Source organism: Anas platyrhynchos, chromosome Z (genome assembly GCF_047663525.1).
Source record: "Anas platyrhynchos isolate ZD024472 breed Pekin duck chromosome Z, IASCAAS_PekinDuck_T2T, whole genome shotgun sequence".
NCBI classification, from domain to species: domain Eukaryota; kingdom Metazoa; phylum Chordata; class Aves; order Anseriformes; family Anatidae; genus Anas; species Anas platyrhynchos.
This window is the reverse complement of record NC_092621.1, coordinates 14,870,061-14,895,321: the sequence shown is the minus strand read 5'-3', so window position 1 is coordinate 14,895,321 and position 25,261 is coordinate 14,870,061. Positions and strand designations below refer to the sequence as shown.

The following is a 25,261-nucleotide window of genomic DNA, read 5'->3' as shown; positions in this document are numbered from 1 at the left end:
TGGAAATAGACACAGTAGAAAGACAGAGTTCTTCAGGGGGAGTCTGTCATCTGAGTAATGTTCTGTGTCATATTTCCAGGACCTTTACTTTTTTATTTATTTTTTATTTATTTTTTATTTATTTTTTTTCCAGGAAAAATAAGTCAGAACCTGTTTTTATTTTTTCTATAAGAAAGTTGAGTGAGATGGCCCAGCTGGCACTTTAAAATTTAAAAGAATTTGAAACTGAGGTAGACAGCATGATGTAATCTAGAGTCAGTAATATGCAGTGTGGAAGAGTCTAGTGACGATGTCTTCGCTTTGTGAGAGAACTGAATTTTGGTGCCAATCAAGTGGCAAAAAGCATGGCTTAAGGGTCAGCAAAAATACCTGCCAGACTGACGTAAGTGGATTTGATTCCTTCCAGTGGATTCCGCAGCACAGTGCAGTATATGAACTGTAGCACCACTGCATTAAAAATGGACCCTCTTGAGTTGGCTAAAATAACTGTACTAACAGTAGTTATCTTTATATTAAGTTCTGCTTCATTTATTCAGTGTGGAGCTTGGAAGTTAGATTTTTATCCTGTAGATAATAAATATAATATGAAAATATTTTTTCATATTTTTTTCAATATTGCATATTTTCATATCTAATATAAAATATGTAATACAAAAATGATATGAAAAATAAGACCTGAATGTATTAGCAAGATTTCTGTGCTGAACAATCTATTTCTAGGTGTACACAGACTCTTAGGGATAGACCTCTGTGCAACTGGATAAATTCCTACTCTGTAAGGCCAGAAGCCTGGGAAGATAAAATACATGTAAAAGCCAAACTGCAGCCTGAGATCCCACTGTCTGAACTGTCAGGGTTCCTCTTGCAGTCTTCTTTGTGACCCCAGATAGTGTTGAGGTAGATATTTTTTAAAAACTGTACGAACTGGATACAATCAAGCAAAGAGGAGAGTGGCATAACTGGAATGGCATAATTGCTAAATGCATAAGCATAGCCCATATTAAAACAGATCTATGAAAACAATGGCTTAGAGTGGAGAGCAACAAATGTAAAATTTGCTTACGTTACAATGAAAGGGGGATGGTCTGAGCTCCAACAGGCTCTCAGGAGAAGGTGAGACAGTCGACCTTAACTGGAAAGAAGTGATAATTGAAGTTAAGAGATTAAAGGAAAGTAGGACAGATCTTGATGAGGTTTTGCCATAGGTGGATTGTGTCAAACTGTATTGATTATTTTTTTTAACTAATGTTATGGAAATTTTGCAGAAAAAGTAGATTACTGGATTTCAGTGATGTAGCTGGTAAGGGATATTTGATTGATATAGGATATTATCAACCAAAATAGAATTTAGGCATCAGAAATGGAATTTTAACTGATTGGAAGTACCAGACTGAAGAGGAAGTAATGGTAGCATTCCTTAAAGAGAATGGTAGTCTTTAACGTTTCCATGAAGGACCCTTGGTTCACCCAAAGGAGAGTGCTATTGCAGTTTGCTGTTAACACAAAGAAAGAGGCCAGTATCATACTAGAGGCAGCCTGAGGAGTAACATACAGGAAGAACTGGATCACCTTAAGACCTGCAGAATTTAGAAACAAGCTGGAATTCAGTGGTACAAAATGCAGGGTGATGGCAATGGGAACATGCTCTGGTGAGGTGGGGTCTCATCAGCTGGGGAAGCCAGACACGGTGGCTAGGGGAGTATCACCTGTGGCTGGCTAAAGTGACACCCTCAGTGGAAAGCATCTGGGAAAGAGTGGTACCATCTTGGTACGCACCAGTGCATTTTCAGCGTGCACAGAAGGGCTGCGATGATGTTGCCCAAGGTGCTGTTGGATATCTTTTTGGATACCCTGTGCAATTCCAAGCATCCCTGTTCTGGGGAGGTGGTTAAGCCTGGAACAGGTGCGGAGAGGGACTACTGGGATAATCAGGGAATTCATTGCTGAAGACGTGGAGAGCACTTGTCTTGTTTATCCTAGCACAATGAAGCCAGAGAGACTATGTGATTATTGTCTATAAATATCACAGGGGAATAAATACCAAAGAGGGAAAAGAACAGTTTAGGCTAAAGGCCAGTGTTCTCACAAGAGCAACAACGATAAACTGACTAAATAAATTTAGGCTGGAAGTGAGAGAAGGGCTCCCTGCCACCAGAGCAGTGAAGTTTTACAACCCTCTTGGAAAAATGGGAGGTAAGAAAGCTGGCTGCTTATAAGATGAATTTTATCACCCCTTGAAAGGAGAGAGATAATTAGTTAGCAGATTCCTCCCAACCTGTTTCAGTGGATGAACAAGGTATTTACGGTATTCATTCACAGCCTCACTGGTTATTGGGAAGTCAGAGCCAGACCTGCCTGTGGTAGGGGGACAAGTCTTGCTGAATTGGGAGCATACTGGTAGGAAGAGCCTCATGAGCATGTCTCCCCCAGCTGTGTCCAGAGCAAGAATTTCTTGTTGAAAGAGAAAGTGGCTATTCTGCCCTGTGTCCTGGACACTGTGTGTGGCATAATTATAATTGGTGTAGCACAGGGCTTATTCTGTGATTGTCTGGGGCTTGTTAGTACTGGGTTGCTTGAAAAACAACCAGAAGGAACAAGGATTTGCACAGGGAAATCCTCTCCTGCTAAATGCTTCACAGGAATGCCCAGAATACTATTTAGAGAATATTGCCTCTGGGATCATGATGATTAACAAAGCTGGTTTTGCTATGTGAGGCCAGAAGCCAGAGCAAGAAGCCAGAAAATGTATAAAGGATACTAAGCATCTCAGTCTCCTGCTCTTGTGAGATTAAACAGCTGTTGCAAAGAGAGTTGGTGTTTGAAGATCCTAGACCTGCACAACCTGCGGTCTGGCTGCTGGGCTGGCCTTTGCTCTGACATTTTGTGTTCCTGCTGTGCAGTGACCACTGCTGGGCCCGAGGCTGTTGTGTACCATTCATCACTCTCCAAAAAAGATGAGTTACAGTTGCTAACCCAAATCAGGTGCTTCCCAGACATCAGTGCAATGACATGACCATACCAGAGTGATCATAGCAGCTTGAACCCATAACCAAGACCTAACTAAGAGCTTGATACTGAATGTCAGTTCTTCATTTTTTTTTGATTATGTGAAGTTTTAAAGCATGGTTTAGATGAAAACCTTGGGAACAATGATAGCAATGTACTATGGGTTTGAAAATGTGTATCTGTTTGATGTGGACCTTGCAAACAAAATGATGAAACTAGTTTTGGACATACAGGCTTGGTGGAGGAAAAGGTGGAGGAGCTCCAGTCTACATAAGAGGATGGTTGTTGGTCAAAAGAAATGGCAGCAGGAAGTAGACAAGGTGGTACCTCCGATGAAGGGATGTGTACATTAGGGAGAAATGTTGATGCCAAACAGAAACTTGCTAGAAAAACAGATTTGTAAGAAGCACTGATGCGATTTTTGAAATTTGGTCACACTTGATAAGTAATTGTATTTGATGAAAATATGTAGGAAAACATTTCATCTTGATATTTTCCAGCTTAATGTTTTAGAAATATTGAAGTGCTTTGACAAATTCAAAATAACTTTAAAGACACCTCATTTAAAATGATTTAAATTTTAAAAGAGCAAAAAGCAAGAAAACAAGGTTTAATTGGATATGCTGAACATTAGTTGGACATTTAATTTTTTTAATTAACTGAAAAATTGTGTATGCTCCTATATAATTTTGTCCCCCACCATCTTGCATCCTGATTTTTTTCTTCACAACATCATTCAAATCAGAGCTGTAATTATTCTGAATTTCCATTACTTGAATATGCAAGACTGATGCTCATATTATACTCTCTGGTTCTTCTTGTTGTCCAGACAGCAATAGTGATGAAAAATGCCTGTTTTTCAAAGGCCTTTTTTCAAAGGCAGTGATTTATGTCACAGTTTTCCATTTCAGCATTGTTGGGTGGATTGCTTCGTTGTGATCTACTCAGTGATGTTTCACAAATGAAGCTTATTTCCACCTACTCTGAAGAATTGGGTATTAGCTTCTTGGGAATGCCACAAGCTCTTCACTGGGGCTTTCTCTTGGGACACAACGGAGTCAGAAGGGTTTGAATGTGTTTTTTTTCTCTTAGCATTTTTCAACAGTGAATTCAGTATGAATTATTCTACATTGTATCTATCTCTGAATAATGTATTATGGAATACACCAAACAAGGTACTATGGCAAACAGCTGTGTGCAGTTTTGTGTACTCTGGTTGTCAGCTCTGTTTCTAAAGACTCCTTGTAAATCTACTTGATGAAACAAAAAAACTAGAATCACTTAGAGCAGTTTGATTTGAAAGGAAATGGAAATTGCTTTATTTTGTATTCAGAAGTAAAGTTTCAAATATAGGTGAGATTTAGTTTAATTTTGAAGCATTTCCAGGTAGTTGGGTAAAAAAACATTAGTTTTACAGGCTACTTTATTAGACTGAAAAATCTATATTTTATCTATTTAATTAAGTTGGGTTTATTGTATCTGTTTCAGTGGAAACTCTTCAATGAATAATGTGCAAAGTTCTGTTACAGGTCATACAGCAAAGTGATGGTGCTGGCAGCCAGAAGTTTATTAAACACACCCTGCCTTCCATCTAGCTGCTCTGTTTTCCCTGATGGTGATGCATACCTTTTTGTTCATTTTTCTAGTTACTCAAAAGCAGTTTTTGTTCAAAATCACTTTGCTAATTCACGTGTTTTGCATGCAGGCTGCTGGGCAGGGCTAAACATTAGTAAAAATCCCCTTTTCTTTTCTGATTTGGTAAAGTCTTTCATTGTTCTCCACGTCTAATTTCAGGGTGTTTCTTCTGTGCACAACATTTTTATTTATTTTTTTTAATTTGTTGCCATGTTCTTTATCTTTTATTTCTTGCATCCTTCAAATTTTACGTGTTTAAGAAATTGAGTTTTGTAACAAGGGAGGGGCTAAGCCATCAGCAGCAAGTGAAATCATGAGCTGGGGAGCTCCATACCTGGAGTCCCCTACCAAGTCCCTCAGCAAGAGAGCTCTTTGAAAGGTTCCAGGCAGCGCGTGGTGGCAACTCTCAGAGAAAATGAACCCCCTGGTTAAGGCTGATGGAGGAAACCTTGATCATGAGTAGTCCAGTGCTGGCTACAACTTCGTTGCAGACTAAAATCAGTAATCACCTCCTATCCTTGCTGTAAATCACTGCACAATAAGTTGTTTTCTATGTACTCTCTGCTCCTACATGTGTTGCTAGGACCTCCAAAAGCAGCTCCTGCACTTTTTTGCACTTTAGAGGAAGTCAGTCCCTTAATTCTCTTAATTCTTAATCTTTCTGGGCATGCTGTGGGAGTTGTGCAAGAGCACTTGGAGCCATTAAATATTTGAGTTATTCAACCTGTGTTCCTTACTTCATATCATGGAGTTTAGTAGTGCCATCCCCACAATTTGAGGTTGAAGTCCAGCTGATACTGATACACAAGATAGCTGGCCCTATTTTATATCACTGCCAAAAACTGGTGAAAGGGTTGGTTGTGTGGGCAAGATGTGGGAGGCATAAGCCAACATGAAATGAAAACAGTCTGATGGCAACTGATGTCAAGTTGAGGAGCAAAAAAAGGAGAGGAGATATGGATGACAAAAATTGTAGGTTCCTTTCCCTTACGCAGTGCAGAACCCAATTATGTCTCAGGTTGCTGCACATGGAGCCCTGGTGAGGTGCCTTCATTAAGCTCCTTGGCATACAAGTGGCAGAGGCATCGCTCGGTGTGGTAGGAAGATGGCCAAAGCTAGAAAAATTTGTCCTTTCATCTGTCAGTGAAGCTAATGCTTTTTACATATTTGTGCTTGCATGTACACATGCTTTCTTCCCTCATTTCAAGATGAATTAAACCATTTGTATCTCTTGCTTGTAATTGCTTGTTTATTTGAATATGAATATTGAGTGCAGCTGCACTAACTATAGACGCTTTTATACTGTTCTGTGAAGCTGTCCTTTATGTTAAAGCATAAGAAATCCCTTTGAAGCCAAAATGACATCTATTTTTTTTTCTATTTTGATTATAATATTTAGGATATCAAATTATTAATAAGAACAGCCAAATAAAAAAAAAAAAAAAAAAAAAAAAAGAAATTGTGAGTAGAAATGAACAAGGTATTAAAAATAACTAGTTGAAGTCTTTTCAGTTATCTTATTATTTGTTTTCACTTAGGCTTCCTCTTTTCTGGCTTGTTTCCATAACATCAGAGCATTTATTTTTTTCATTTAGAAAAAAAGGATTGTTACGTACTGTGATTTCCAGGAGATGGGGCTGTAAGAAAAATGCCATCTGTCATGAGACCCATAAGAAAATATGGTAGTTAGCCCCTGATGACAGGTTGGAAAATTGTTGTTAAAACTTTTGAGCTTAGTGCAAAATACATTGCTCCGATTCCGGAAGGGAGCTGTTAGCAAGGGGAGAAGGTAGGGGTTTTTGTACTCTGTCAGACTGTTGCTGGGCACCCAGAAGACACGATTTTTTAAGATTGCAGTTTTGAAACATATACTCACTTTTAGTGAGATTCTTTTTTTTTTTCTTTTTATTTATTATTATTATTATTTTCTAATTTTCAGGCTTTAAAGAGAGAGAAGTTTTGCACTGACCTCTCGAGGTCCGTGTCAGCCCATGACCATGGTATGGGATCCTTTCTCACAATGTTCTGCTCTGTTCTGGCTTCTTGCTCTCAGTTCCACTTGGGTAGTCACGTTCTATACCACCACTGGGTCTCCGAGCATAGCGTGATTCGTCAGAGACGTGTATGGATTCAGATTCCAGTTAGTCCATTATAATTTCAGTAGCTCTAATGTCAGCGTTTGATTTTTTCTAGCTGTCTGGTTGACCCTGGCCATTTTATTCTTGTTCTCAGCTTTCAGCTGAGTGTTCCACCACAGGACTTGCAGAGCATCTTTATGCCTCGCTGTCTGCTGGCAGAAGGCAGAACACATATGTGCTGTGCTTTGGAGAAGAAGAAAAGGATATGTAGTGTACACAAAGCACCTTACAAGCAGGGAGATGGTAGCAGCCTGCAGCTATACCCCTTCAGGCACTTGTCAGATCAGTGCAGTGAGGCTGATCTGCACCATACCTGAAAGCTGCTGTGGATGCCTGGGAGCTGGGGGCTGCCGTGGGCAGTGTGGGTAACATGTTCAGGACACATTTTCAGGAGACTGTGGGTAGCTGGAGTTGCCAGAAGGCAGGAAGGGTGAGCCTGCTGCCTGCCTGGGGCTTCTTCCTTGGTGGTGTTCAAAACATGGCATAAATACAGCATAAAATAACTCAAGCCTTCTTTCTTCAGAAGGTAGGAGATGAATTGTTAAGTGTGATAAAGGCAGGGAAGTTGTAGCCTTTGTAAGTGGCAGAATTTGTAGTAGACATAGTCATGTACTGTAGTTGTAACAGTACTGATGGCTTTATCTTAATTAACTTATTCACCCACAAGTTCCAGGTAGTAAGAAATTATTCCCCAGCCACCATCACTGATGAAGATGTACTTATGAGCATTTTTTGGAAGACACCTCAGAGTCTCCTGGCTCTAGTCATTTGCCTTTACTTCATGTAACAGGACTCCTTCCACTATGTAGAGCTTTGTTAGCTCTAAGTCTGGGCAAGAGACCTGGACTGAAAAAAAAAACAAGTATCAAAAAAACAGCTTAGTGGTGAATAAACACATTTGATGAATAGTGATTTGCCATTGGTGACAATGCTGGTCTGCTTTTTTGTGGGGTATTTATTCACGGAAGTTTCTGTAATGGCATGGTTCCTTGTTTGGATTTGTACAAATAAGGCTTATCGGTATTTTATCAGCTGTATTTCTTGCAGCTTAGAAAGAGTGAAAGGGGCATTGATGATGCAGCACCACTAGGGTTATGTGTTTGTGGCACTCAGAATCAGCTGGCACTGTTTCTGTTCAGTTCTATCAGCTCTGTAGGTGGGTGCTTCAGAACGGTAAAATAGAAATGTTTACGCAATGTGAAAAGGAGATAATTCTGTGTGACAATAGTAATGTGTTTAACTCCTTGCAATGGGAATCATGTAACTCATGTAATTAGAAGGAAAAAAATGAAAAAAGAAAAAAAAAAAAAAAAACACAATACTAGCTTGGCTCAGGAAGTGCTTGACAACTCAGATCATGACATGATAGGGAGCACAGGGACTGACAACAAATGTCAGTGAAAGATCTGGGGACACAAAGCAGAAACAACACTTGACAGATCATTACACACAGGTGACCAAGCTGTCCCCGTTCTGTGGTCAACTGTAACACACAGTTTGAATGGTTTTAATGCGGTGAAACAAGTATAATGAGTTTATAAATAAATTATAACTTTTTTAAAGAACTAGAAGATGAGAGGAAAAAAACAAAAAGCAAATATGTAGCTAATCCCTTGATGGGTGGCAGAACATTTTCTTGTGTAAAACAGAACTTCTGTGTTTCATGGGCAATGGGCTAAGGTCAGTTTTAATTTCTATAGTCTGCTCTTACTGTCATTGCTGTGTTTTTCTTAGCATTTCTTGAACAGCCAGATTTCCATTTGGAATGAAACAACTGCCTAAAGCAGGTGAACTTGATAAATGGGTGTTCAGGCTTCTCTCTCTTTGACCCACAAAAGTGCATCTGGATGCGCGAATGGCATCTGAACAGGTCTCAGATCTCTCAGCTGAAAGGTTGATTAGGAAATGATGGCAATTCTATTCCCCTCTGTTTTCATAGCTTAGGACTTACAGCACTGTTAATGAAAGTTGGAGATGTTCCTCTCCCGTGTGATCTCCAAAGAGACGACAGATTAGAACAGTTGCAGAGCTTGTCTGACTTGATCTGCTCCATCACTGGAAAAGCCAGGTGTCAGGCATCCTCAGGACAGACAGTACTTTTCCAGTTAATCCATGGACTATCATGTACCAGAAGTACATGTGTTACAAGGCCTCATGTCGTAAAAGCTGAATGCCTCAGTTTGTGTGGTAGAAGTTAAAGCTTTTAGATCTGCTTTTTTCCCACTTCAGTTCCTCACCACATAGGCCAGGAGAGTGGCCATAGTTCTAGCATTGCCTCATTAGTGAGATCTCTGAGAATATGGTGTCTGCTGAAGCCTTTACTGGCTGATATGTTCCTAATGCTGTTAGTTAATGCTCAAGGTGCAATGGCTAAAAACATAATGAGGAAAATAGGATGTTGAAAACTAATCACCTCCAGAACCATCGCTTGCTGCTATTAAATATCCCATTACATTTTTATACAAGCATAGAGGTGTAGGTACAACAAATACAGCTGAAATTTCTTTGAAGGGAGGGCAGAAAAGGGCACTTTTGAGCTCGTTTCTGACTCCCCTTTAAAATGAAATCCAGAAGAGCAACAACAGCTCAATAGAAGAGCAAAGACATCTGGTCCCTTGTGACTCTGCAGAGTACAGTGCTATGATCAATTACACTAAAATATTCATCTGGCCCCAGCACAGTAGTCTGTGTCATCTGATTAGATGTGCTTCTAAACTGTATAAAGCAATTGGAGATGACTGAATTATAGATAAACATTTCAGAAGAATAAATTCAGAGCTGTTGGATGTTAACATAGGTTGTACCTGCAACCTGACAGCTTGTGGGCAGTGTAACATGTCCATTCACGATCCTGGAAAAGGAGTTCCCACCTGTGTTTCTCTGAGCCTATGAATAACAAAATTCACTTGTTTCACCCAGTGTTGCCCAAATTTTCTAGTTCTAGTCAATCTAGCCTTGGTAGTGACAATTTTATGACCACACTGCTGCTGCCCAGAGGACATGAGAACTAAAGAAGCAGATTTAAGGAGTTCTGTCCCAGCTGGTCCATGCTTGTACGTGGCTAGTTCATTTGTTCCTTGGTTGTGCCAATTCAACATTTATGAGCTCCTGATATAAATCAATTCTCTTCAGTGGACTGGGGCCATTTGGGACAAGGTAAGACTAAACACAGTTGATTTATTTCTCTTAATCCAGAACACTTCCATGTGCTGTCTTTCCTGTTGTCACTAGAGGTTTATTAACACAACTGAGAGAATGGTAAGTTGTGATCTGGGGACAGAAACAAATGGCTGGCATGAAAAAGAAAAATAAACCTTTTAAAATAGTTCTACCACCAAATAAATAAATAAATAAATGAAAATCACAGTTGAATGATGCACTGTGGAATGGTTTGTGTTTTGCAGGGAAACTTTAGTGATGAACAGTTTCTCATCGGTGGGAACAGTATGTGGACGTGATGAACATTTCTGAATAGCACACCATAGTGCCAGTATTTTTGGTTGCATCTATTTTTGGCTCATCCCATTAAAGCTAGTGAGAATGTGTATGGATATTTATGTAGAAATGCTCTGAATACAGAGGAAGGTTGTAGAATACGTGAAATCACTGGAGGCTTCTAAGAACTGATTAAATTGAACATTTGCCAGGTGTAGTTTGTATAGTTGATCTTCGTGTAGCTGATCCTGCCTCAGGATGGGCTGTATGAACTTCAGTGACTTTTCAAGGTTCTTTCCAGTCATGATTTTTATGATTCAGAGACACACGAGACATCCACTGTTCCCACTGGAGCGATGAATTCTCAGCATCCTTGAAAAGCAAAAGTCAGCATGTGCTGACTTACGGCTCCAGAATTAATCGGTGTTCTTCAAATATGAGTAAAATTGGATGAAAGGGTGAGAAAAGTTAAAGTGTAAGCATTCTAATTCTGGCTCATATGAGCACATGCTCCTGCAGAGGAGAGCTGTTTTTCTCAAATAGTAACACCTATTTGCAAAAGGCTTTGTGGTTCACTGGAGTGGGAGGAAGTGCCCTGAGTATTTAACTTTTGCCCTAAGCAAGTGGACCTGCTTCAGTTCTCTTTGGTGTAGCTGGTAGTGGGCATTTAATGCTAGACAGCTCTGCGCTCTGGAAATTAGACCCATTTCCCTTTCTGGATTAGGTTGTAGTGTCTCTTTACACTCTAAAAGAAAAACTGTTGTCTGCCATTCAGTGCTCAAATTCTCATTAAACAGTGAACACCCCTTCTGTTTTGTGCTTGCAGAGTTACTTCTCTTCCTCCTCCTCCTCCTCCCTTGAAAGCTCTGCAGAGAGGAATGGCTGTTTCACTATGGGAGGTCCTGTTGTGGAACACTGCTGCTGTTAATGTTCTGTCATGTTGTCAGGCTGTGATGACTCAGACATTAAAAAAAAATAATCTCTTTATGAGCTAAAATAGCCTAACAGCAATTTTTTTCAAAAGAGAATTTTAATGCAATTAGTTAGGTCATATCTTCTTTCTGAAAGCGTATAATGCACCTCTCAGCTTTGCTGCTTGAACTGAAGCTACTTGAATGTATTATTATTTTCTAAACAAAGTTTAATTCCATTGGAGCCCACCTGAGATATTTGTCAGATCGAGGAAAATAAAGAAGTCATCCTGAACGTTAAATAGCTTTGAAAAGGGCCAAGCATGTCATGTAGTTTAGGGCAGAGTTTCTTAGGTAAGTTATCTAGCACATCAGAAAATGGTTCCTCAAAGAAGTACAAAACTTAAAAACAAAACAAAACCACAAAAAACACCTGCACACATTTCTGTTTATATGAGCAAGCAAGCAGAACAGGGAAAATAGAGGTAATAAAGTAACTGTCAAAGCTGAGACTAGATTTTACTGAGTTGTAAATAAAAATCACTCTAGCAACAGTATATGAGAAAGTATGTGGCTCCTCAAACAACAACAACAAAAAAAGCCTGAGACAGTGATGTAGGGCATGTTTCCACGGCACTGATGTAAGTCATCTCGATACCGAAGCCATGTCCAAATGATTGATATGTCTGACAGACCCAGTGAAGGTCCATCTAGAGAGAAAAGCTTTGGACTCAGAAGAAATGCAGCCACAAATGTCTCTGTAGGACATGGCATTGCCCAGTGTGTGTATGTCCCTATTACACCCATCTCCTCCACTGTCCCCCTTCCACATGCACCACCCAGCTTATCTGGGTGGCCACAGGAGACTGCTGGGGAGCATGGCAGTGGGGTGGGTCATGCTGGCCATGTGGAGAGGCTAGAGGTGATCACTGCCTGTCCCACCAGGCTTTTACATGTCATGGCTGTCCATGTCACTTCTGTGCCCTGTTCTTCCGCTTCAGCAATGCGAGGGCAGCAGGCTCTGAGTGCAAATAAATAATGTATCCTACGTATTTCCTTAGGAGAGACGATTATTATTTTTTTTTGCAAAGATTGCAGATTGCTGTGCGCAGTCAGAGCTGGGTAAAGTGCCAGTCCCTTCCTCGGAGCAGGCTTCCCACGGTGGCTCAATTCCCCATCCTATGGTTTGCTTCTCCACACTGCTGGTACCACCAGCCCTGCCCCAGTGCCAGGGGACAGGACAAAGGAGTCAACCCCAGGTGCTGGTTGGTGGGGCAGTGATGTGTGGGCCTGCAGGAGTGCCCTGTCTGGCCAGCCCACACAGAGGTTGGTGGATCTGCAGTGCTATGAAAGCATGAGTTACTGCAACAAAAGGTGGATGCTCCTCTCCAAGGCTTTGCCGACCAATGTGCCTTCCTTCCTGTGTGGCTTGAGGCTAAGGCAAGCAGCACCCTTTTGTGTCCATGGTTCAGACTTGTACAGTGGCTTTTGCAACCCTAGAAGTTAGATAGTCTTCCTTCTGAAACTTCTTACTCTGCCATTGAGGGCTGAGTTTCACAGCTGTGGGACAGAAAAGGCTTACATATGTTTTAAAGGGCTGACAGCATTCTGCATGTTCAGGTTTTCCTGCTACCCAGCTCTTAGTTTGTAACATGCTAATGTATGACTTTCCATCCTGTGTGTGCTTTGGAGCGTTTATTCACAGGGCTGAGGTCCCACAACACATGGGTTTATGAAGGGAAGGTCTTGATTAACAAACTTCATTTCTTTTTATGTCAAGGTCATCCATCTGGTTGATCACTATCCATTTGGTTTCAGGTGGAAACAGTTAGAGACCTGCTGCTCCACCTGGACTGTCACAAATCCATGTGGCCAGATGGGATTCACCCAAGGATGATGAGGGTGCTGTTGGATGTGATTGCTGAGCCACTTTTGATCATCTATCAGCTATCATGGTCAACTGGAGAGGTCCCAGATGACTGAAGACTTTTTAATCACAGAATCACAGAATGTCTAGGTTGGAAGAGACCTCAAGATCATTGAGTCCAACCTCTGACCTAACACTAACAAGTCCTCCACTAAACCATATCACTAAGCTCTACATCTAATGTGACACCCATTTATAAGAAGGGTTGTAAGGAGGATTCAGGGACTGCAGGGAAGTCAGCCTGACCTCAGCACCAGGGAAGGTGATGGAACAGGTCATCTTGAATGCAGTCACACAGCATAGGCAAGACAACCAGGGGATGAGGCCCCGTCAGCAAGGGTTCATGAAAGGCAAGTCCTGCCTGACCAACCTCATCTCCTTCTATGGCCGGGGGACTCACCTGGTGGATGAGGGAAAGGCTGTTGGTGTAGTCTACCTAGACTTCTGCAAGGCCTTTGACATGGTCTCCCCCAGTATTCTCCCTGAGAAGCTGACAGCCCGTGGCTTAGACAGGTACACTCTTTGCTGGGTTAAAAATTGGCTGGAACACCAGGCCCAGAGAGTGGTGGTAAATGGAGTGAAATCCAGCTGGCAACTGGTCACTGAGGGACATTGAGGCCCTGGAATGTGCCCAGAGAAGGGCTACGAAGCTGGTGAAGGGCCTGGAATACAAGTCCTGTGAGGAGCAACTGAGAAAACTGTGATTGTTTAGTCTGGAGAAGAGGAGGCTCATGGGAGACCTTATTGCTCTCTCCAGGTACCTGAAGGAAATGTGTTGGGAGCTGGGGCTTGGCCTCTTCTCACAGGTAACTAGTGGGACTAGAGGGAATGGCCTCAAATTGCACCAGGAGAGATTCAGATTGGAAATGAGGAGAGACTCAGAAAGAGCAGTCAGGCATTGGAATGGGTTGCCCAGGGAGGTAGTGGAGTCAGCATTCTTGGGGGTACTTAAGGAAAGATTAGACGTGGTGCCTGGGGACATGGTTTAGCAGGTGATATTGGTGGTAAGGGGACAGTTGGACCAGATGATCTTGAAAGTCTTTCCAACTATGATTCTGTGATTCTGTGACCAAGAGAAGCCAGTTGATGTAATCTTTTTGCATTTCAGCAGTTTTCAATACTGTTTCTCACAGAATCCTGGATAAAATGTCCAGCATACAGCTAGACAAATACATAATGCAGTGGGTGAACAATTGGATGATGGGTTGGACTCACAGGGTTCTGGTAAATGGGGTTACCTCGTGCCAGTGGACAGTCACCAGTAGGGTTCCACGGGGCTCCATTTTGGGTCCAGTTCTCTTCAATGTTTTTATGACCGACTTGGATGCAGGACTTGAAAGTATGCTGAGTGAGTTTGCATATGATACTAAGTTGGGAGGAGCTGTTGACTCCCTTGAGGGTGCAGAGGCCTTTCAGAGAGATCATGACAAATGAGAGGACTGGGCGATCACCAACAATGTGCAGTTTAACAAGAGCAAGTGCCCGATTCTGCACCTGGAATGTGGCAACTCATGTCATGTGTACAGAGCAAGGGATGGGATGTTGGAGAGCATCCCCATGAAAAGGGATCTGTTTTGGTTAACAGCAAGTTGAATGTGAGCCAGTATTGTGCCGTGGCAGCCAGGAGGGCCAACCATACCCTGGGGTGATCAAACACAGCATTGCTAGCCAGTCAAGGGAAGGGATTGTCCTGCTCTACTCTGTGCTGGTGTGGCCTCACCTCCAGCCTCACTGTGTGCAGTTTGGAGCACCACAATATAAGAAGGGCATAAAACTATTAGAAGGTGTCCAAAGGAGGGCTATGGAGAAGGTGAAGGGTCTGAAGGACAAGATGTATGAGGAGAGGCTGAGGCCCCTTGGTTTGTTCATCCCAGAGCAGAGCAGGCTGAGGGGAGGCCTCATGGCGGCCTGCAGCTCCCTCACGAGGGGAGCGGGAGCGGAGGGGCAGGTGCTGAGCTCTGCTCTCTGGAGACAGCGACATGACCCAAGGGAATGGCATGGAGCTGTTATGAGGGGAAGGTCTTGCTTAATAAACTTTATTTCTTTTTATCTCAAGGTCATCCATCTGGTTGATCACCATCCATCTGGTTTCAGGTCAACAGGGGAGGGTCAGGCTGGGAGTGAGGGGAAGGTTCTGCACCCAGAGGGTGGTCGGGCACCCCAGGGCAGTGGTCACAGCACCGAGTTGCTGGAGGTCAAGAAGCATTTGGACAACGCTCTCAGACATATAGTCTGATTTTTTGGTGGTCCTATGTGGAGCCAGGAGTGGGAATCAGTGATCCTTCCAGGTCCCTTCCAACTTGCGTTATTCTGTGATTCTATGATTAACTTCTGAAGCTCACACTGCATCCTTTGCAGCAAAGGCAGCTGAGGTGTGGGAGGGTGAGGAGAATGAGAATTGCCCTGTACTATAAGGAGAGTTGGGGCCTGTCCTCCCTGTAGTTTCAACGTTGACATCACTGGCATTGCTACCAGCATTAACCTGTTTGATTATTACGAGAACTATTTGCACTAGCACAGTGCAGGTGTGGATGTAATTAGAGTGTGCCAAGACCACTGCAGTTAGTGGAATTATTTTTGCCGAGAAGCAGAGATAGCTAACCTTGAGTATCTACAATTGCAGCCCATGCTGATGTGGCTGGACTGTTCCCAGCCTTTACAGGGTCAGGATCAGAACCTTTGTTGAGAGATCCCCAGTGAGACTCTGAAACGCGGACAGCAACAGCCTCCATAAGAATCATAAGAGAGCCAGGTTCTGCTTAACACAGAGTGGTGCTGTCAAGGTTGGTCTGCAGGCTGAGAGGCTTGCATATCCTTATGCACAAAATCATTTTTATCAAGATTGCAAGAATTTCCATTAAGACCATGGTACACACTGGGTTTCTGTGAGTGCAATCATGTAGGTGGCTGCCACGCAGCATGGTTTGTGTTCCTCTTACTAAAACCCTTAATGAGAACAATTACTAGTTTGAGGCATGCAGAGACTGGAAATTACAAGGAAGGGTGAACAAGGTTTGTGCTGCTATCACAAAGACACCCTGAGGAATGTTAAAGCAGGCTTATTCTAATAATTACTGTGAGCATGTATTTGTACTGCAGCTGAGCAACGCGTGGTTTCTTACAGTCAGTGATCTAGATCCACTTTCAAGATGGCACTGTGGGAGGAAGATGGGAAAATGTATGTGTTTTTCTGTGAATTTCTGTCACAAGCAGAGTTGCATAGACAAAATCCTTAAGGTCAGTAAAATCTTTTGTTCAGGTATATGTTTTTTCAGGAAGTGTTCTTTGGCTTTGCTATGCAAATAAGGTTTTTATTGGATAATCTGATTCACTTTTTGACTTACCTTTGAACACTTGTCAGTCTCTTGAACAAAAGATTTCTGTGACTTTATCTAACAAATCATGTATGGACAAAGGGTTGTGCAACTGAGTTTTATTTGAAATATCAGTAAAATGTAAACAACCCATTTTTACAACCAAGCCTATTTGGAGATGAAATGGCAGGGCAAACTGAGTTTAAAATAAAACACTATTTAAAGGAACATGACTGCCTATTAAAGACTGAATTAATAACAACACAGTAGGAAAAATTAAAAAGTATTTCAGGGTATGTGACTGAGTGTGTAGACAGGAAGCGCAACGGTCTCAAGGCCGAATTACATATCAGAACCAGATTCAGAACAAATAAAGGACACCAAAAGAAGGTACTTATGCCTCAAGGAAGACTAATATGTCAAAGGTATCAACATATGCAGAAGTAAAAAAAAAAATCTGTGCCTGCCTGTACTCTCTCAGCTCACCTTTAAACCTGCAATTCTTTGAGCTACAGCAGGCGCATATCAAAGACAAAGGCAACATGCTGCCATCTTAGACGTGCAGCCTCATGTATTCCCTCAGTGTTCAGCAATGTCGTGAAGATGAGGTGGATTTTCAGCTGCTCTGGGTAGCTGTTTCACAGAATCACAGAATGATTGAGGTTGTAAGGTGCCTCTAGAGGTTGTGTGGTCCAGTACCCCAGCTCAAGGCCATCTAGAACAGGTTGTTTTGAAGATCTCCAAGGAGGGAGACTTGATTGGTTTTGTGGTCCCAGTCATTTTACTGAGATCCTAAGTTTCTGATGTCCTGAGTTTTCAAACAGCCCAGCCGCTGCAAAATACATAACACCACACCTGCATCTGTTACTGTCCAGTGAGTGCAACTTTCCAGGATTGCATAAATCTAAAGATACCGATTTTTTTATTATATTTTTTTTTTTACAGTAGAGTGCTTAAGCTCAGTTTTATGGGCTGGTGCATATATATGCCTGTGCTTCAGTTGTAATGAATCAGTGTGTGAAATAAAATGCTTTACTGGTACTAGACACATGTCTTACAATGTATTTAAGCATATGAACAGATGTTTTGCAGAAGCTAAACCTTTATGTTGTGCATTCACCTGCAAAATCATAGGTAATCGTAACCTTTCCTTTTTATTATTATTATTTTTTTAAGACTGATTCTGGCCAGTGACAAGTAAAATCTGTGTCTGTTAATAGTTCCAATGGTCAATTACACTTTTGTTTTGAAAAATCTGTACTGTATTTTGTTTGAACTTGTTAACTTCTGTCTTCTGAACATTGGATCTTGTTTATTGACTTAGGGAGTCCTTTGTTTTCTCATATACATTTCTAGTGATCACCAGTTTATATTTTCATGATATCAGAAAGATTTCTTTATATTTACCAACCCGGTTAGGGAGACATCTTTTATACCCCAGTGTCCCAGCATTAGGGGTCTCACATAATAAAGATATGCTGTTTTTAAAAAGACTGAATATGACTGTAGTGCTTCTTATTTCAGTTATTAATCACTTGTATATGACAAAATATAATTATGACAGGGATACTAGTACTAGGAAAGAAAGAGTATTGAGGATATGCTGTACTTATACTATAAAAATCATGGTTGTTTTGTGTCCCCAAATATAATATTTTCAGTATTTCCTTGAACATGTCAAATGTACTTTGCATGTGTCTTGAGTCCTCTGTTACTTCTTTTTCCATAAAAAATTCCCATGGAGTCATATGGCCGTATGATATTGAAAAGGTGTCCGGTCCATTGCTGTGCCCCTAGGTAAGATCAGTAATCACTGTGAGCCTGTATAACTTTGCATTTATTCTTTTCTACTGAGAAGTTGAATACAATCAACATAATATTTCCACAGAGAATAAAAAGTAGGGTTCCCAAAAAGCCTGAGCAGTAACCCTTGTCCTTTCTCACGTGCTTTGCTTAGAAACAAAGTAAGATCAATGGGAGTCACTGCTAGTAAATCCTATATTTCTCTCACTGCTTTATGAGTAATTATTGTTCCTGTTTTCTCCTTAGGGCTCTCCCCGCAATGATGCAGTGGGTCCGAACTCAGAAACCAGGAGAAAGTGGTGTGAATATTATCACTGCAGATTTTGTAGAACTCGGTGACTTTATCAGCACAGTCATAAAGCTCAACTATGCCCTGGATGAAGGTGAAGATGACACTACCTGATAGTGTTCTAATATGTTTGTTGTTGCATTATTTAAAATTGAAAAGAAAAAGAAAAAAAAAAAAAAAAGATTGCATTTTAAAAGAATTATCTTGTAAAACGCTGATCTTCCTATAACACCCTCTGAGGTGTTTAGGGCTTTAGTGGGTGGGCATAAGGGAAGTGTTTTAATCAATTATGATCATTTTTTACATTTGTGTTTCATGTGAAGAGCAAAGCTAACCATGTTTACAGTGTTTGATAAAAGAAGGCCATTTACATGTTTTCCATGAGGTACCAAATGTGATTCATGTGTCTTCTGTGGTTATGAACAGTGCCAAGAAATGTGCTTTCAGTGCAGTGGGATGTGTGTTTCCCTTTGTCTGCCCACAGCAGGATTCCCGAAGGTGTGAACAATACACCAGAGGACTAAGGACAGTATATCTGTCCCTAAAATTTTAAGCCGCTACACTTCATCTGTTAGGTGATTTAATGGATTCTATTTATCAGTGAGCTACAGATTTAAATGCCTTTGTGAAGTAAATACAAAGTCATGTCTCCAACGCACTCATAGTTAGTGGACAGTAAACATGATGCATTATGTAGCTTGCACAAAGCACAGATTAAATCTTGCTTGCTTTTCATTCTTGAAATGGGGTTTTCCAGTGTTTTTGCCCTAAGTCAGCAGTTACATAGTGCTGGCCTAACTCTGTACTAGGCGCTGCCAGTGTGTATTTTCCATGGCTTTAGCAGAAGCAAAGTTAGGCCAGCGTGGAGCACCGCTCCTTCCCAGGACTAATCTCATGTAGAAGTCTGATACAACATCCACTGAATTTAATAGGGAGATTTCCTGTGTTTATTGTGGAATGTGCATGGGATCAGTAAACTGTGTGTACTATAAGGTGGGCAGGGTTTTGTCCCATAGCCGAAATAGGCTTTCTGTAGGTTTAAATCTACTCTTAGAAAATGTAGGTGCAGTCTGAGCTTCTCTTTAGGGCAGCTGTAAACACAACGCTCCTCTGCTGATTACAAAAAACAAAATCAGTGCCAGTTTCATCAGTGAAAAACTGCTGTACTAAAGAGTGTAGTAGTTCAGTATCTGGCTAAAAACATTATGCTATAGTCCCTACATTGTTTGCAGGAAATAATACAGCATAACACAAAATTGAAAGTCTACTGAATGGCACTGTTCTAGTAGCAGAACCTCTATCACCCTACTTTTAATGAAGCATATAAAACTCAATTATATGGAACATTCAGTGAATTATAGAATAAAAGAAGAGCATTGCAAGTGTATGACACCAAATTGGATACCATCAATCGTATGTCCTAGATCCATCAATGCATATGCACACAACTTTGGAAAGCAAAACATTTTGTTTGTGCAAACCAATAGATGCTTTACAAGGAAAATTCTCTTTGAAATGTTGCTTTATAGGATAAGACTAATGTCAAGTTTCCATTGATAATACCAGAACTTTCCATTGAGTAAGAAGAGAGAATGGCTTCATAGGGTCTTTTGTTATTTTCTGTCAGATGGTAAGGGCTGCAATGTACCATCAGATTTTTTTATTTTTTTTAAATGGTCTCATCAAACAAGTGGGTTATGGGGTGTTTGTTGGTTGGTTATGTTTATGTTTTTATTTTTATTTTTGGTTTTGTTTTAATTTATTTTTAAAAAGTGGAATAAAATGAACACTTGCTGCTATTTTGTACTGAGAGGGTGCCTTGGAAAAAGTGTGTGTGTGTGTATTGTAGAGAAACATTTAAGTGCATCTGTACTATAAAGACACGTTTTAAATGTATGTATATGATACAAAGACATCCATGCACACTTGCACAGTGGTGATCTGGCTTCTGGACAGGAGTGTTACAAATTTGCCTGAAGAAATCTGCAGGTGTTATGAAGTTATGATGCCTCCTTCTGTAGCAGATTTTTCTGTATGGATTATGACTGTAAAACTCATCCTTAGTAAAATCTGTGATCTAAGCCAGTTAGTACTTCTATAGCATTAAAATTTAACCCAAACTGATCCAAAAATTTACCAAGAGCCACAGCCCGTCTTTGCATTGAACAAGGAAGGGGTAGGACTTGGTGCTTTCACCCATGACTAAGCATGATACGGGGGTGGGTAGATGCACTTTGTTTTCAATCTTCACAGGCTTGCCAAACAAAATTAATGTAATGGACACATAAAATGAAACGTGCATGTGTTCTTGAACCCTGTGCAATCTGAAATCTTGTGGATTTTGCACAGTTTGTGAATCAGTACCTTTTCTTCTATGTGGGATGAAAATGTTAGCTAATTTATTGGAGATGTGATGTGAAACGCTCTTTTCATTCTTCTGTTTCACTGGATTATTTGCTTCCAGATTCTTTCTGTTATTCTTTAGCTACTTAAAGTATAGTTGAAGCATTTAAACTATCCTTTTAATATGTTAAAATAATCTGAATCTTTAGGTGGAACAAAAAAGAATAGGTTTCATCTTTTGGATACTGACTCAAATTCTATTAGATTGAGAGCACCAACACTGAGTTCCTCCTGGGACCCCTGGCTCAAACATGCCAGACACACCAGGCTTTTTGCTTACACAAAGGTGTACTCAAAGCAAATGTTCTGCTTATTGAAGAAAAAGTGTGTGTATGTGTGTGTGCGTGCCTGTATATATGAATAAATATAGAGCTATATCACATCTTGAGCTTACTAGCATTGTTATGAAATATTTGCTTAGCATCAGTTGTATTCTAATTGTCATTTGGGTGCTGGAAAATAAAAGCAAAGCAAAAAAAAAAAAAAACAAAAAAACAATCCTCTGACAAGAAGGATAATAGACAAATCACATAGTTTCTCCATTAATGGGGGAAATTGTTAAATTTTGGTCAAAAATTGTTTTCATTTAGCTGTCCATCTCCTTTATATTGGAGAAGCACAGCACTTTATGAAAGGGGACAGGTAAACAAGCTTGCCTTAATTACTAAAATAAAATAAAAAAAGGGGAGCATGCTATCCACACTTTTCTGGTGATTTCATATGTGAGGCACCAAAACTTTATTTGGACTGTCCTGATGGGGATACACTCCCAGTTGATAACAATTTGGGAGATTTCACCAGAAAAGAACAAGCCAGAAAGGACTATGCAACACAACTGGACCACTGTAGAGCCCCGTGTTGCCATTCATATGCAGCTAGAACATTTTGATTTCAACCACAAAATGCTTGCAGAAGGACTGCAGGGTTGGTTCAGACTAATTGTCTGACCTGATTCATTTGGGAGGCTTCTACCCGAACCCGTGCATTCTGGGCACTCCTGCATGGGAAGTCAGATGACTGTAATCAGCCAATCAGAAGAAAAATACCTGTCTACACTATTGATCTTCATGAACATCTGTTTATTCAAACTGTAATGTCATTCTCTGTCAAAACATGTTTCTCTTCCTGTGAACCTTTCTCCTCTCACTACGTTCATGTTGCACACATGAAGCAGTATTGCTTTTCAGCCTTTTCATGGGATTACTCACCCTCATGTTCAGTTTTGCTTAAAAAATTACACCTGCCTTGCACAACACGAGCTGAAAGGAGAGGTTTCTGGTGTAAATCTAGGTGGCTCCTTCTTTCAGTTTGTGGAAGCTGAGGATCTCTTTGTCCAGTGCTGACCCAGCTCATGTTGATGTGAACCTGTATAGCAGCTGGTTCATGAGCCTGAGTCCTGCCTTGTGCAAAGAGATGTAAGGTCAGAACCAGACCAAAGGAGCCTAATTTTAAAATCAGTGGGCTATCCACATTTATTTGATGTTGGTTAACATCAAATGTTACAACAGGTTATGTAACTAGTTTTGTAAGTTCTGCCATTTCAAGCCATTCTTTTAAACATATATATGTGTGTATATATATATGCATATGTGTGTGAGAGAATGTACAATTCTGTATGCTGGGCTAAGTCCTTCTGTCATACTGATACAAACCCAGACCATTTCTAGTAACTTCAAAGCATTTACTAACATTTTACCCTGGGATGAGAGGGAACAGATAGTCAGTGTGTAGTAAGTATATGCTGTGTTGCAAAGGAAATTAAAAATGTGGAGGTCAATTCCACAATATCAAAAAAGTGGAGCGCCCTGAAAACATAGCTCCAGTGCTGTTTATGCTGAATATAGTATATGGAGCACTAGGTATTAGCAGCTGAGTAGACTATTTGGTGATTTCAAGAGTTCAGTTAACACCATTTTAAACTTCTAAACTCCTTTTCAGTGAAGTAAAAGCTAATAGTGTATATGATGTATTTGCCATATCTCAGTGGTAGCTTCTGTGTTACATACAGTCAACATTGTTCTGAATCGTATATGTTTACCCAATGATGAGGTTAAAATATGCTGTATAGTATGTGCAATGTATTGATTACAAGTATGTTGGAGTTCAGTGATCTATTTAGTTCTTACTGTGCTGCTGTTTCGTAGGTATGTGTGTATATGGGAGTATGGATTGTCTACAATGTACAAGGAAATAATTAATCCTAAAGGAAAAGGGCAGTTATGTAACCTGCCTTAATGCATTCACATAATCTTGTTTAAGTCCCATAAGTACAAGTTCTGATTTCAGATGTTAGTGAGGATTGTCTGTAGGGCTGACTCCCTCACTTCTCTGCATTAAGGAGTTAAACTTGAAGTTACCTGGAGCTCACTTACATATTGAGAAATAAAAGAATAGCATGCTTGCACGACCTTGATTGTACATGCTGTCAACGATCTGGTTTCCTATGTGATACAGAGCAAATCACTTCTGTGCACACACAGCTCCTGTTGATGCCAGCAGGAATTGTGTTTAAGCAACTGAAGGGCCTAAAATTCCTCTTCTGGTATACAGTCATGATGCTGAGGTCGTGGTACCCTGGCTCTGTGGAATTGCCTGAATGCTATGCAATACTGCTCATGTCCCGTGTTGAAACGTAGCTCTAAGTTTGCAGTAAGAGTTCTGAACTCTGCTCCAACCCAGGTCGGATTGTATAAGTCCTTACATAAAAAGGATGAATGTCTGAGGCTGAGCAGCCTGGCCTGGCATGCCCACATACAGCATTCTGCTTTCAGGAGCCTTGGCAGCTTAAATTAAGAAGGTTCTAATAATTTCCTGGAGACTGGCAGGACCTACTACTCTTCTTGGGAAGGGGAATATAAATCTGTCCATTGCCCACAGGTATGACTCCCTTACCATTCCCACAGCTAGATCTAGCTCTCCTTTCATGTTTTCGTATGACGCATGCATCTGCTTGATGTTAAGGGTGGTGCTGAAAGACACGCAGAACAGGGAGGGAGTCTGTCTTGTGCTCCACTGGTTGGTCAGGAGAAGGCAGAGTGCTCTTGTTTGGTGTGAAGTCAGCTTCAGAAAGACCCACATACATGGTGACTGAGGGAAGGCAGAAGTCTGGCTGGAGACCCTCTTCTCTTATCTCTGTCTAGCTATAATGCAACATCTTCCCACTTCTCTTTGTCTCAGCTCAGCACTCCTTATGCACTTATGCATCCTCACCCCTGTAACCACCAGCTGTCAGCAGCGCTGTGCACTGAGTGTTACAGGTTTGCCATGCTGACGATGCCATCACATTCACACGTTCTTACAAAGTGTTGAGTGTGGGGTTAAGAGGTGGCAGCATCCCACATCTTGTGGTCTATCTCCGTACTCCAGGTGATGCACACATATCCACTTAGATGGACCTCACCTTGGCTGATAAGTCAGTTGTAAGCTTTCTCTCTCCAAAATAAAAACAGACTAGAAGATAAGCCAATGAGTACCTCCTAAGATGGGGATGCAGTTAGGCTTTTTTTCTGCAGTGGAATGACCAAGACTAGTCTCTTCCCTTGGTTTTGGGTCCTGCCAAAGTCAATTTGATCAGAAGAGATTCCTATAACAGGTGAAATGCTTGGCACTGGCAAAATGCACATCACTTTTGATGTGAAGCTGGGATCCTTAAAGCAGAATCCTGGGCTTTATGTGTAATTATCATTACTGAAAATAAGAATACACTTAAAAATACAACTTTAAAAGAAATAGCTGGGCGTGTCAGGACAGGTTAAGTTTTTTCCTGCCTCAGTCACGAGTATCTTTATGATCATGCAAGGTGATGATTAGGATGTTATTGCCACACTGCCTCCTGACGATGTTCAGGGTCTCTGTACAGAAGCCTTATTATTCCAAATGAGCATTAATGCATTTGAGAGACTTTCTCCATTTCTGTGGGAAGGATGAATGTGTAACACTGAGGACATGGAGCTCCCTGTGTGTTGTGCCCACAAAGGTTCACAGAGCTGCACCTTCTCTTTTTAGGATCTATTTAATGGTACTTTGATAAATGTTGTGTAAAAAATGCCTACAGTTCTGAATAGCAAATGTGAATTTTTATGAGACGAATGTGTATTTAATGTAAAAAATAAAAATAATAAAAAAAAATACTACTATAAAATCCAGTTTCTTTGTATCCTGTGAAACATCTAATAAAGCTCTGGTACCTGTATTCTTGGTTTATGGGTTCTTTGCTCCCTTCAAGATGTTACAAGTTGGAGGCTTCTTAAATGCTGTTTCTAAGGTGGGCTGAAGTCAGACACTGAGCTCGGCCTGTGCAACCATGGCAGAGGTGTGCATGGATGGACTGCCCCATGAGGGCACCACAGTGGGAGGACTGATTTCACCCTGTTCAGGGGTCCCAAACGGGGTCTGGTATG

At 41.0% G+C, this 25,261-nt stretch overlaps 1 protein-coding gene across 1 annotated transcript in view; it reads left to right on the top strand.

Moving 5' to 3' along the window:
• Nucleotides 1–25,053, top strand: part of PLCXD3 (phosphatidylinositol specific phospholipase C X domain containing 3) — a 91,890-nt gene extending 66,837 nt beyond the window's left edge. Inside the window, exon 3 of the mRNA XM_027446534.3 lies at nucleotides 18,416–25,053. Coding sequence (XP_027302335.1) covers nucleotides 18,416–18,572 — 157 coding nt within the window. The 3' untranslated portion in view covers nucleotides 18,573–25,053. The remainder of the gene's footprint in view (nucleotides 1–18,415) is intronic.
• The last annotated feature ends 208 nt before the right edge of the window (nucleotides 25,054–25,261 follow it).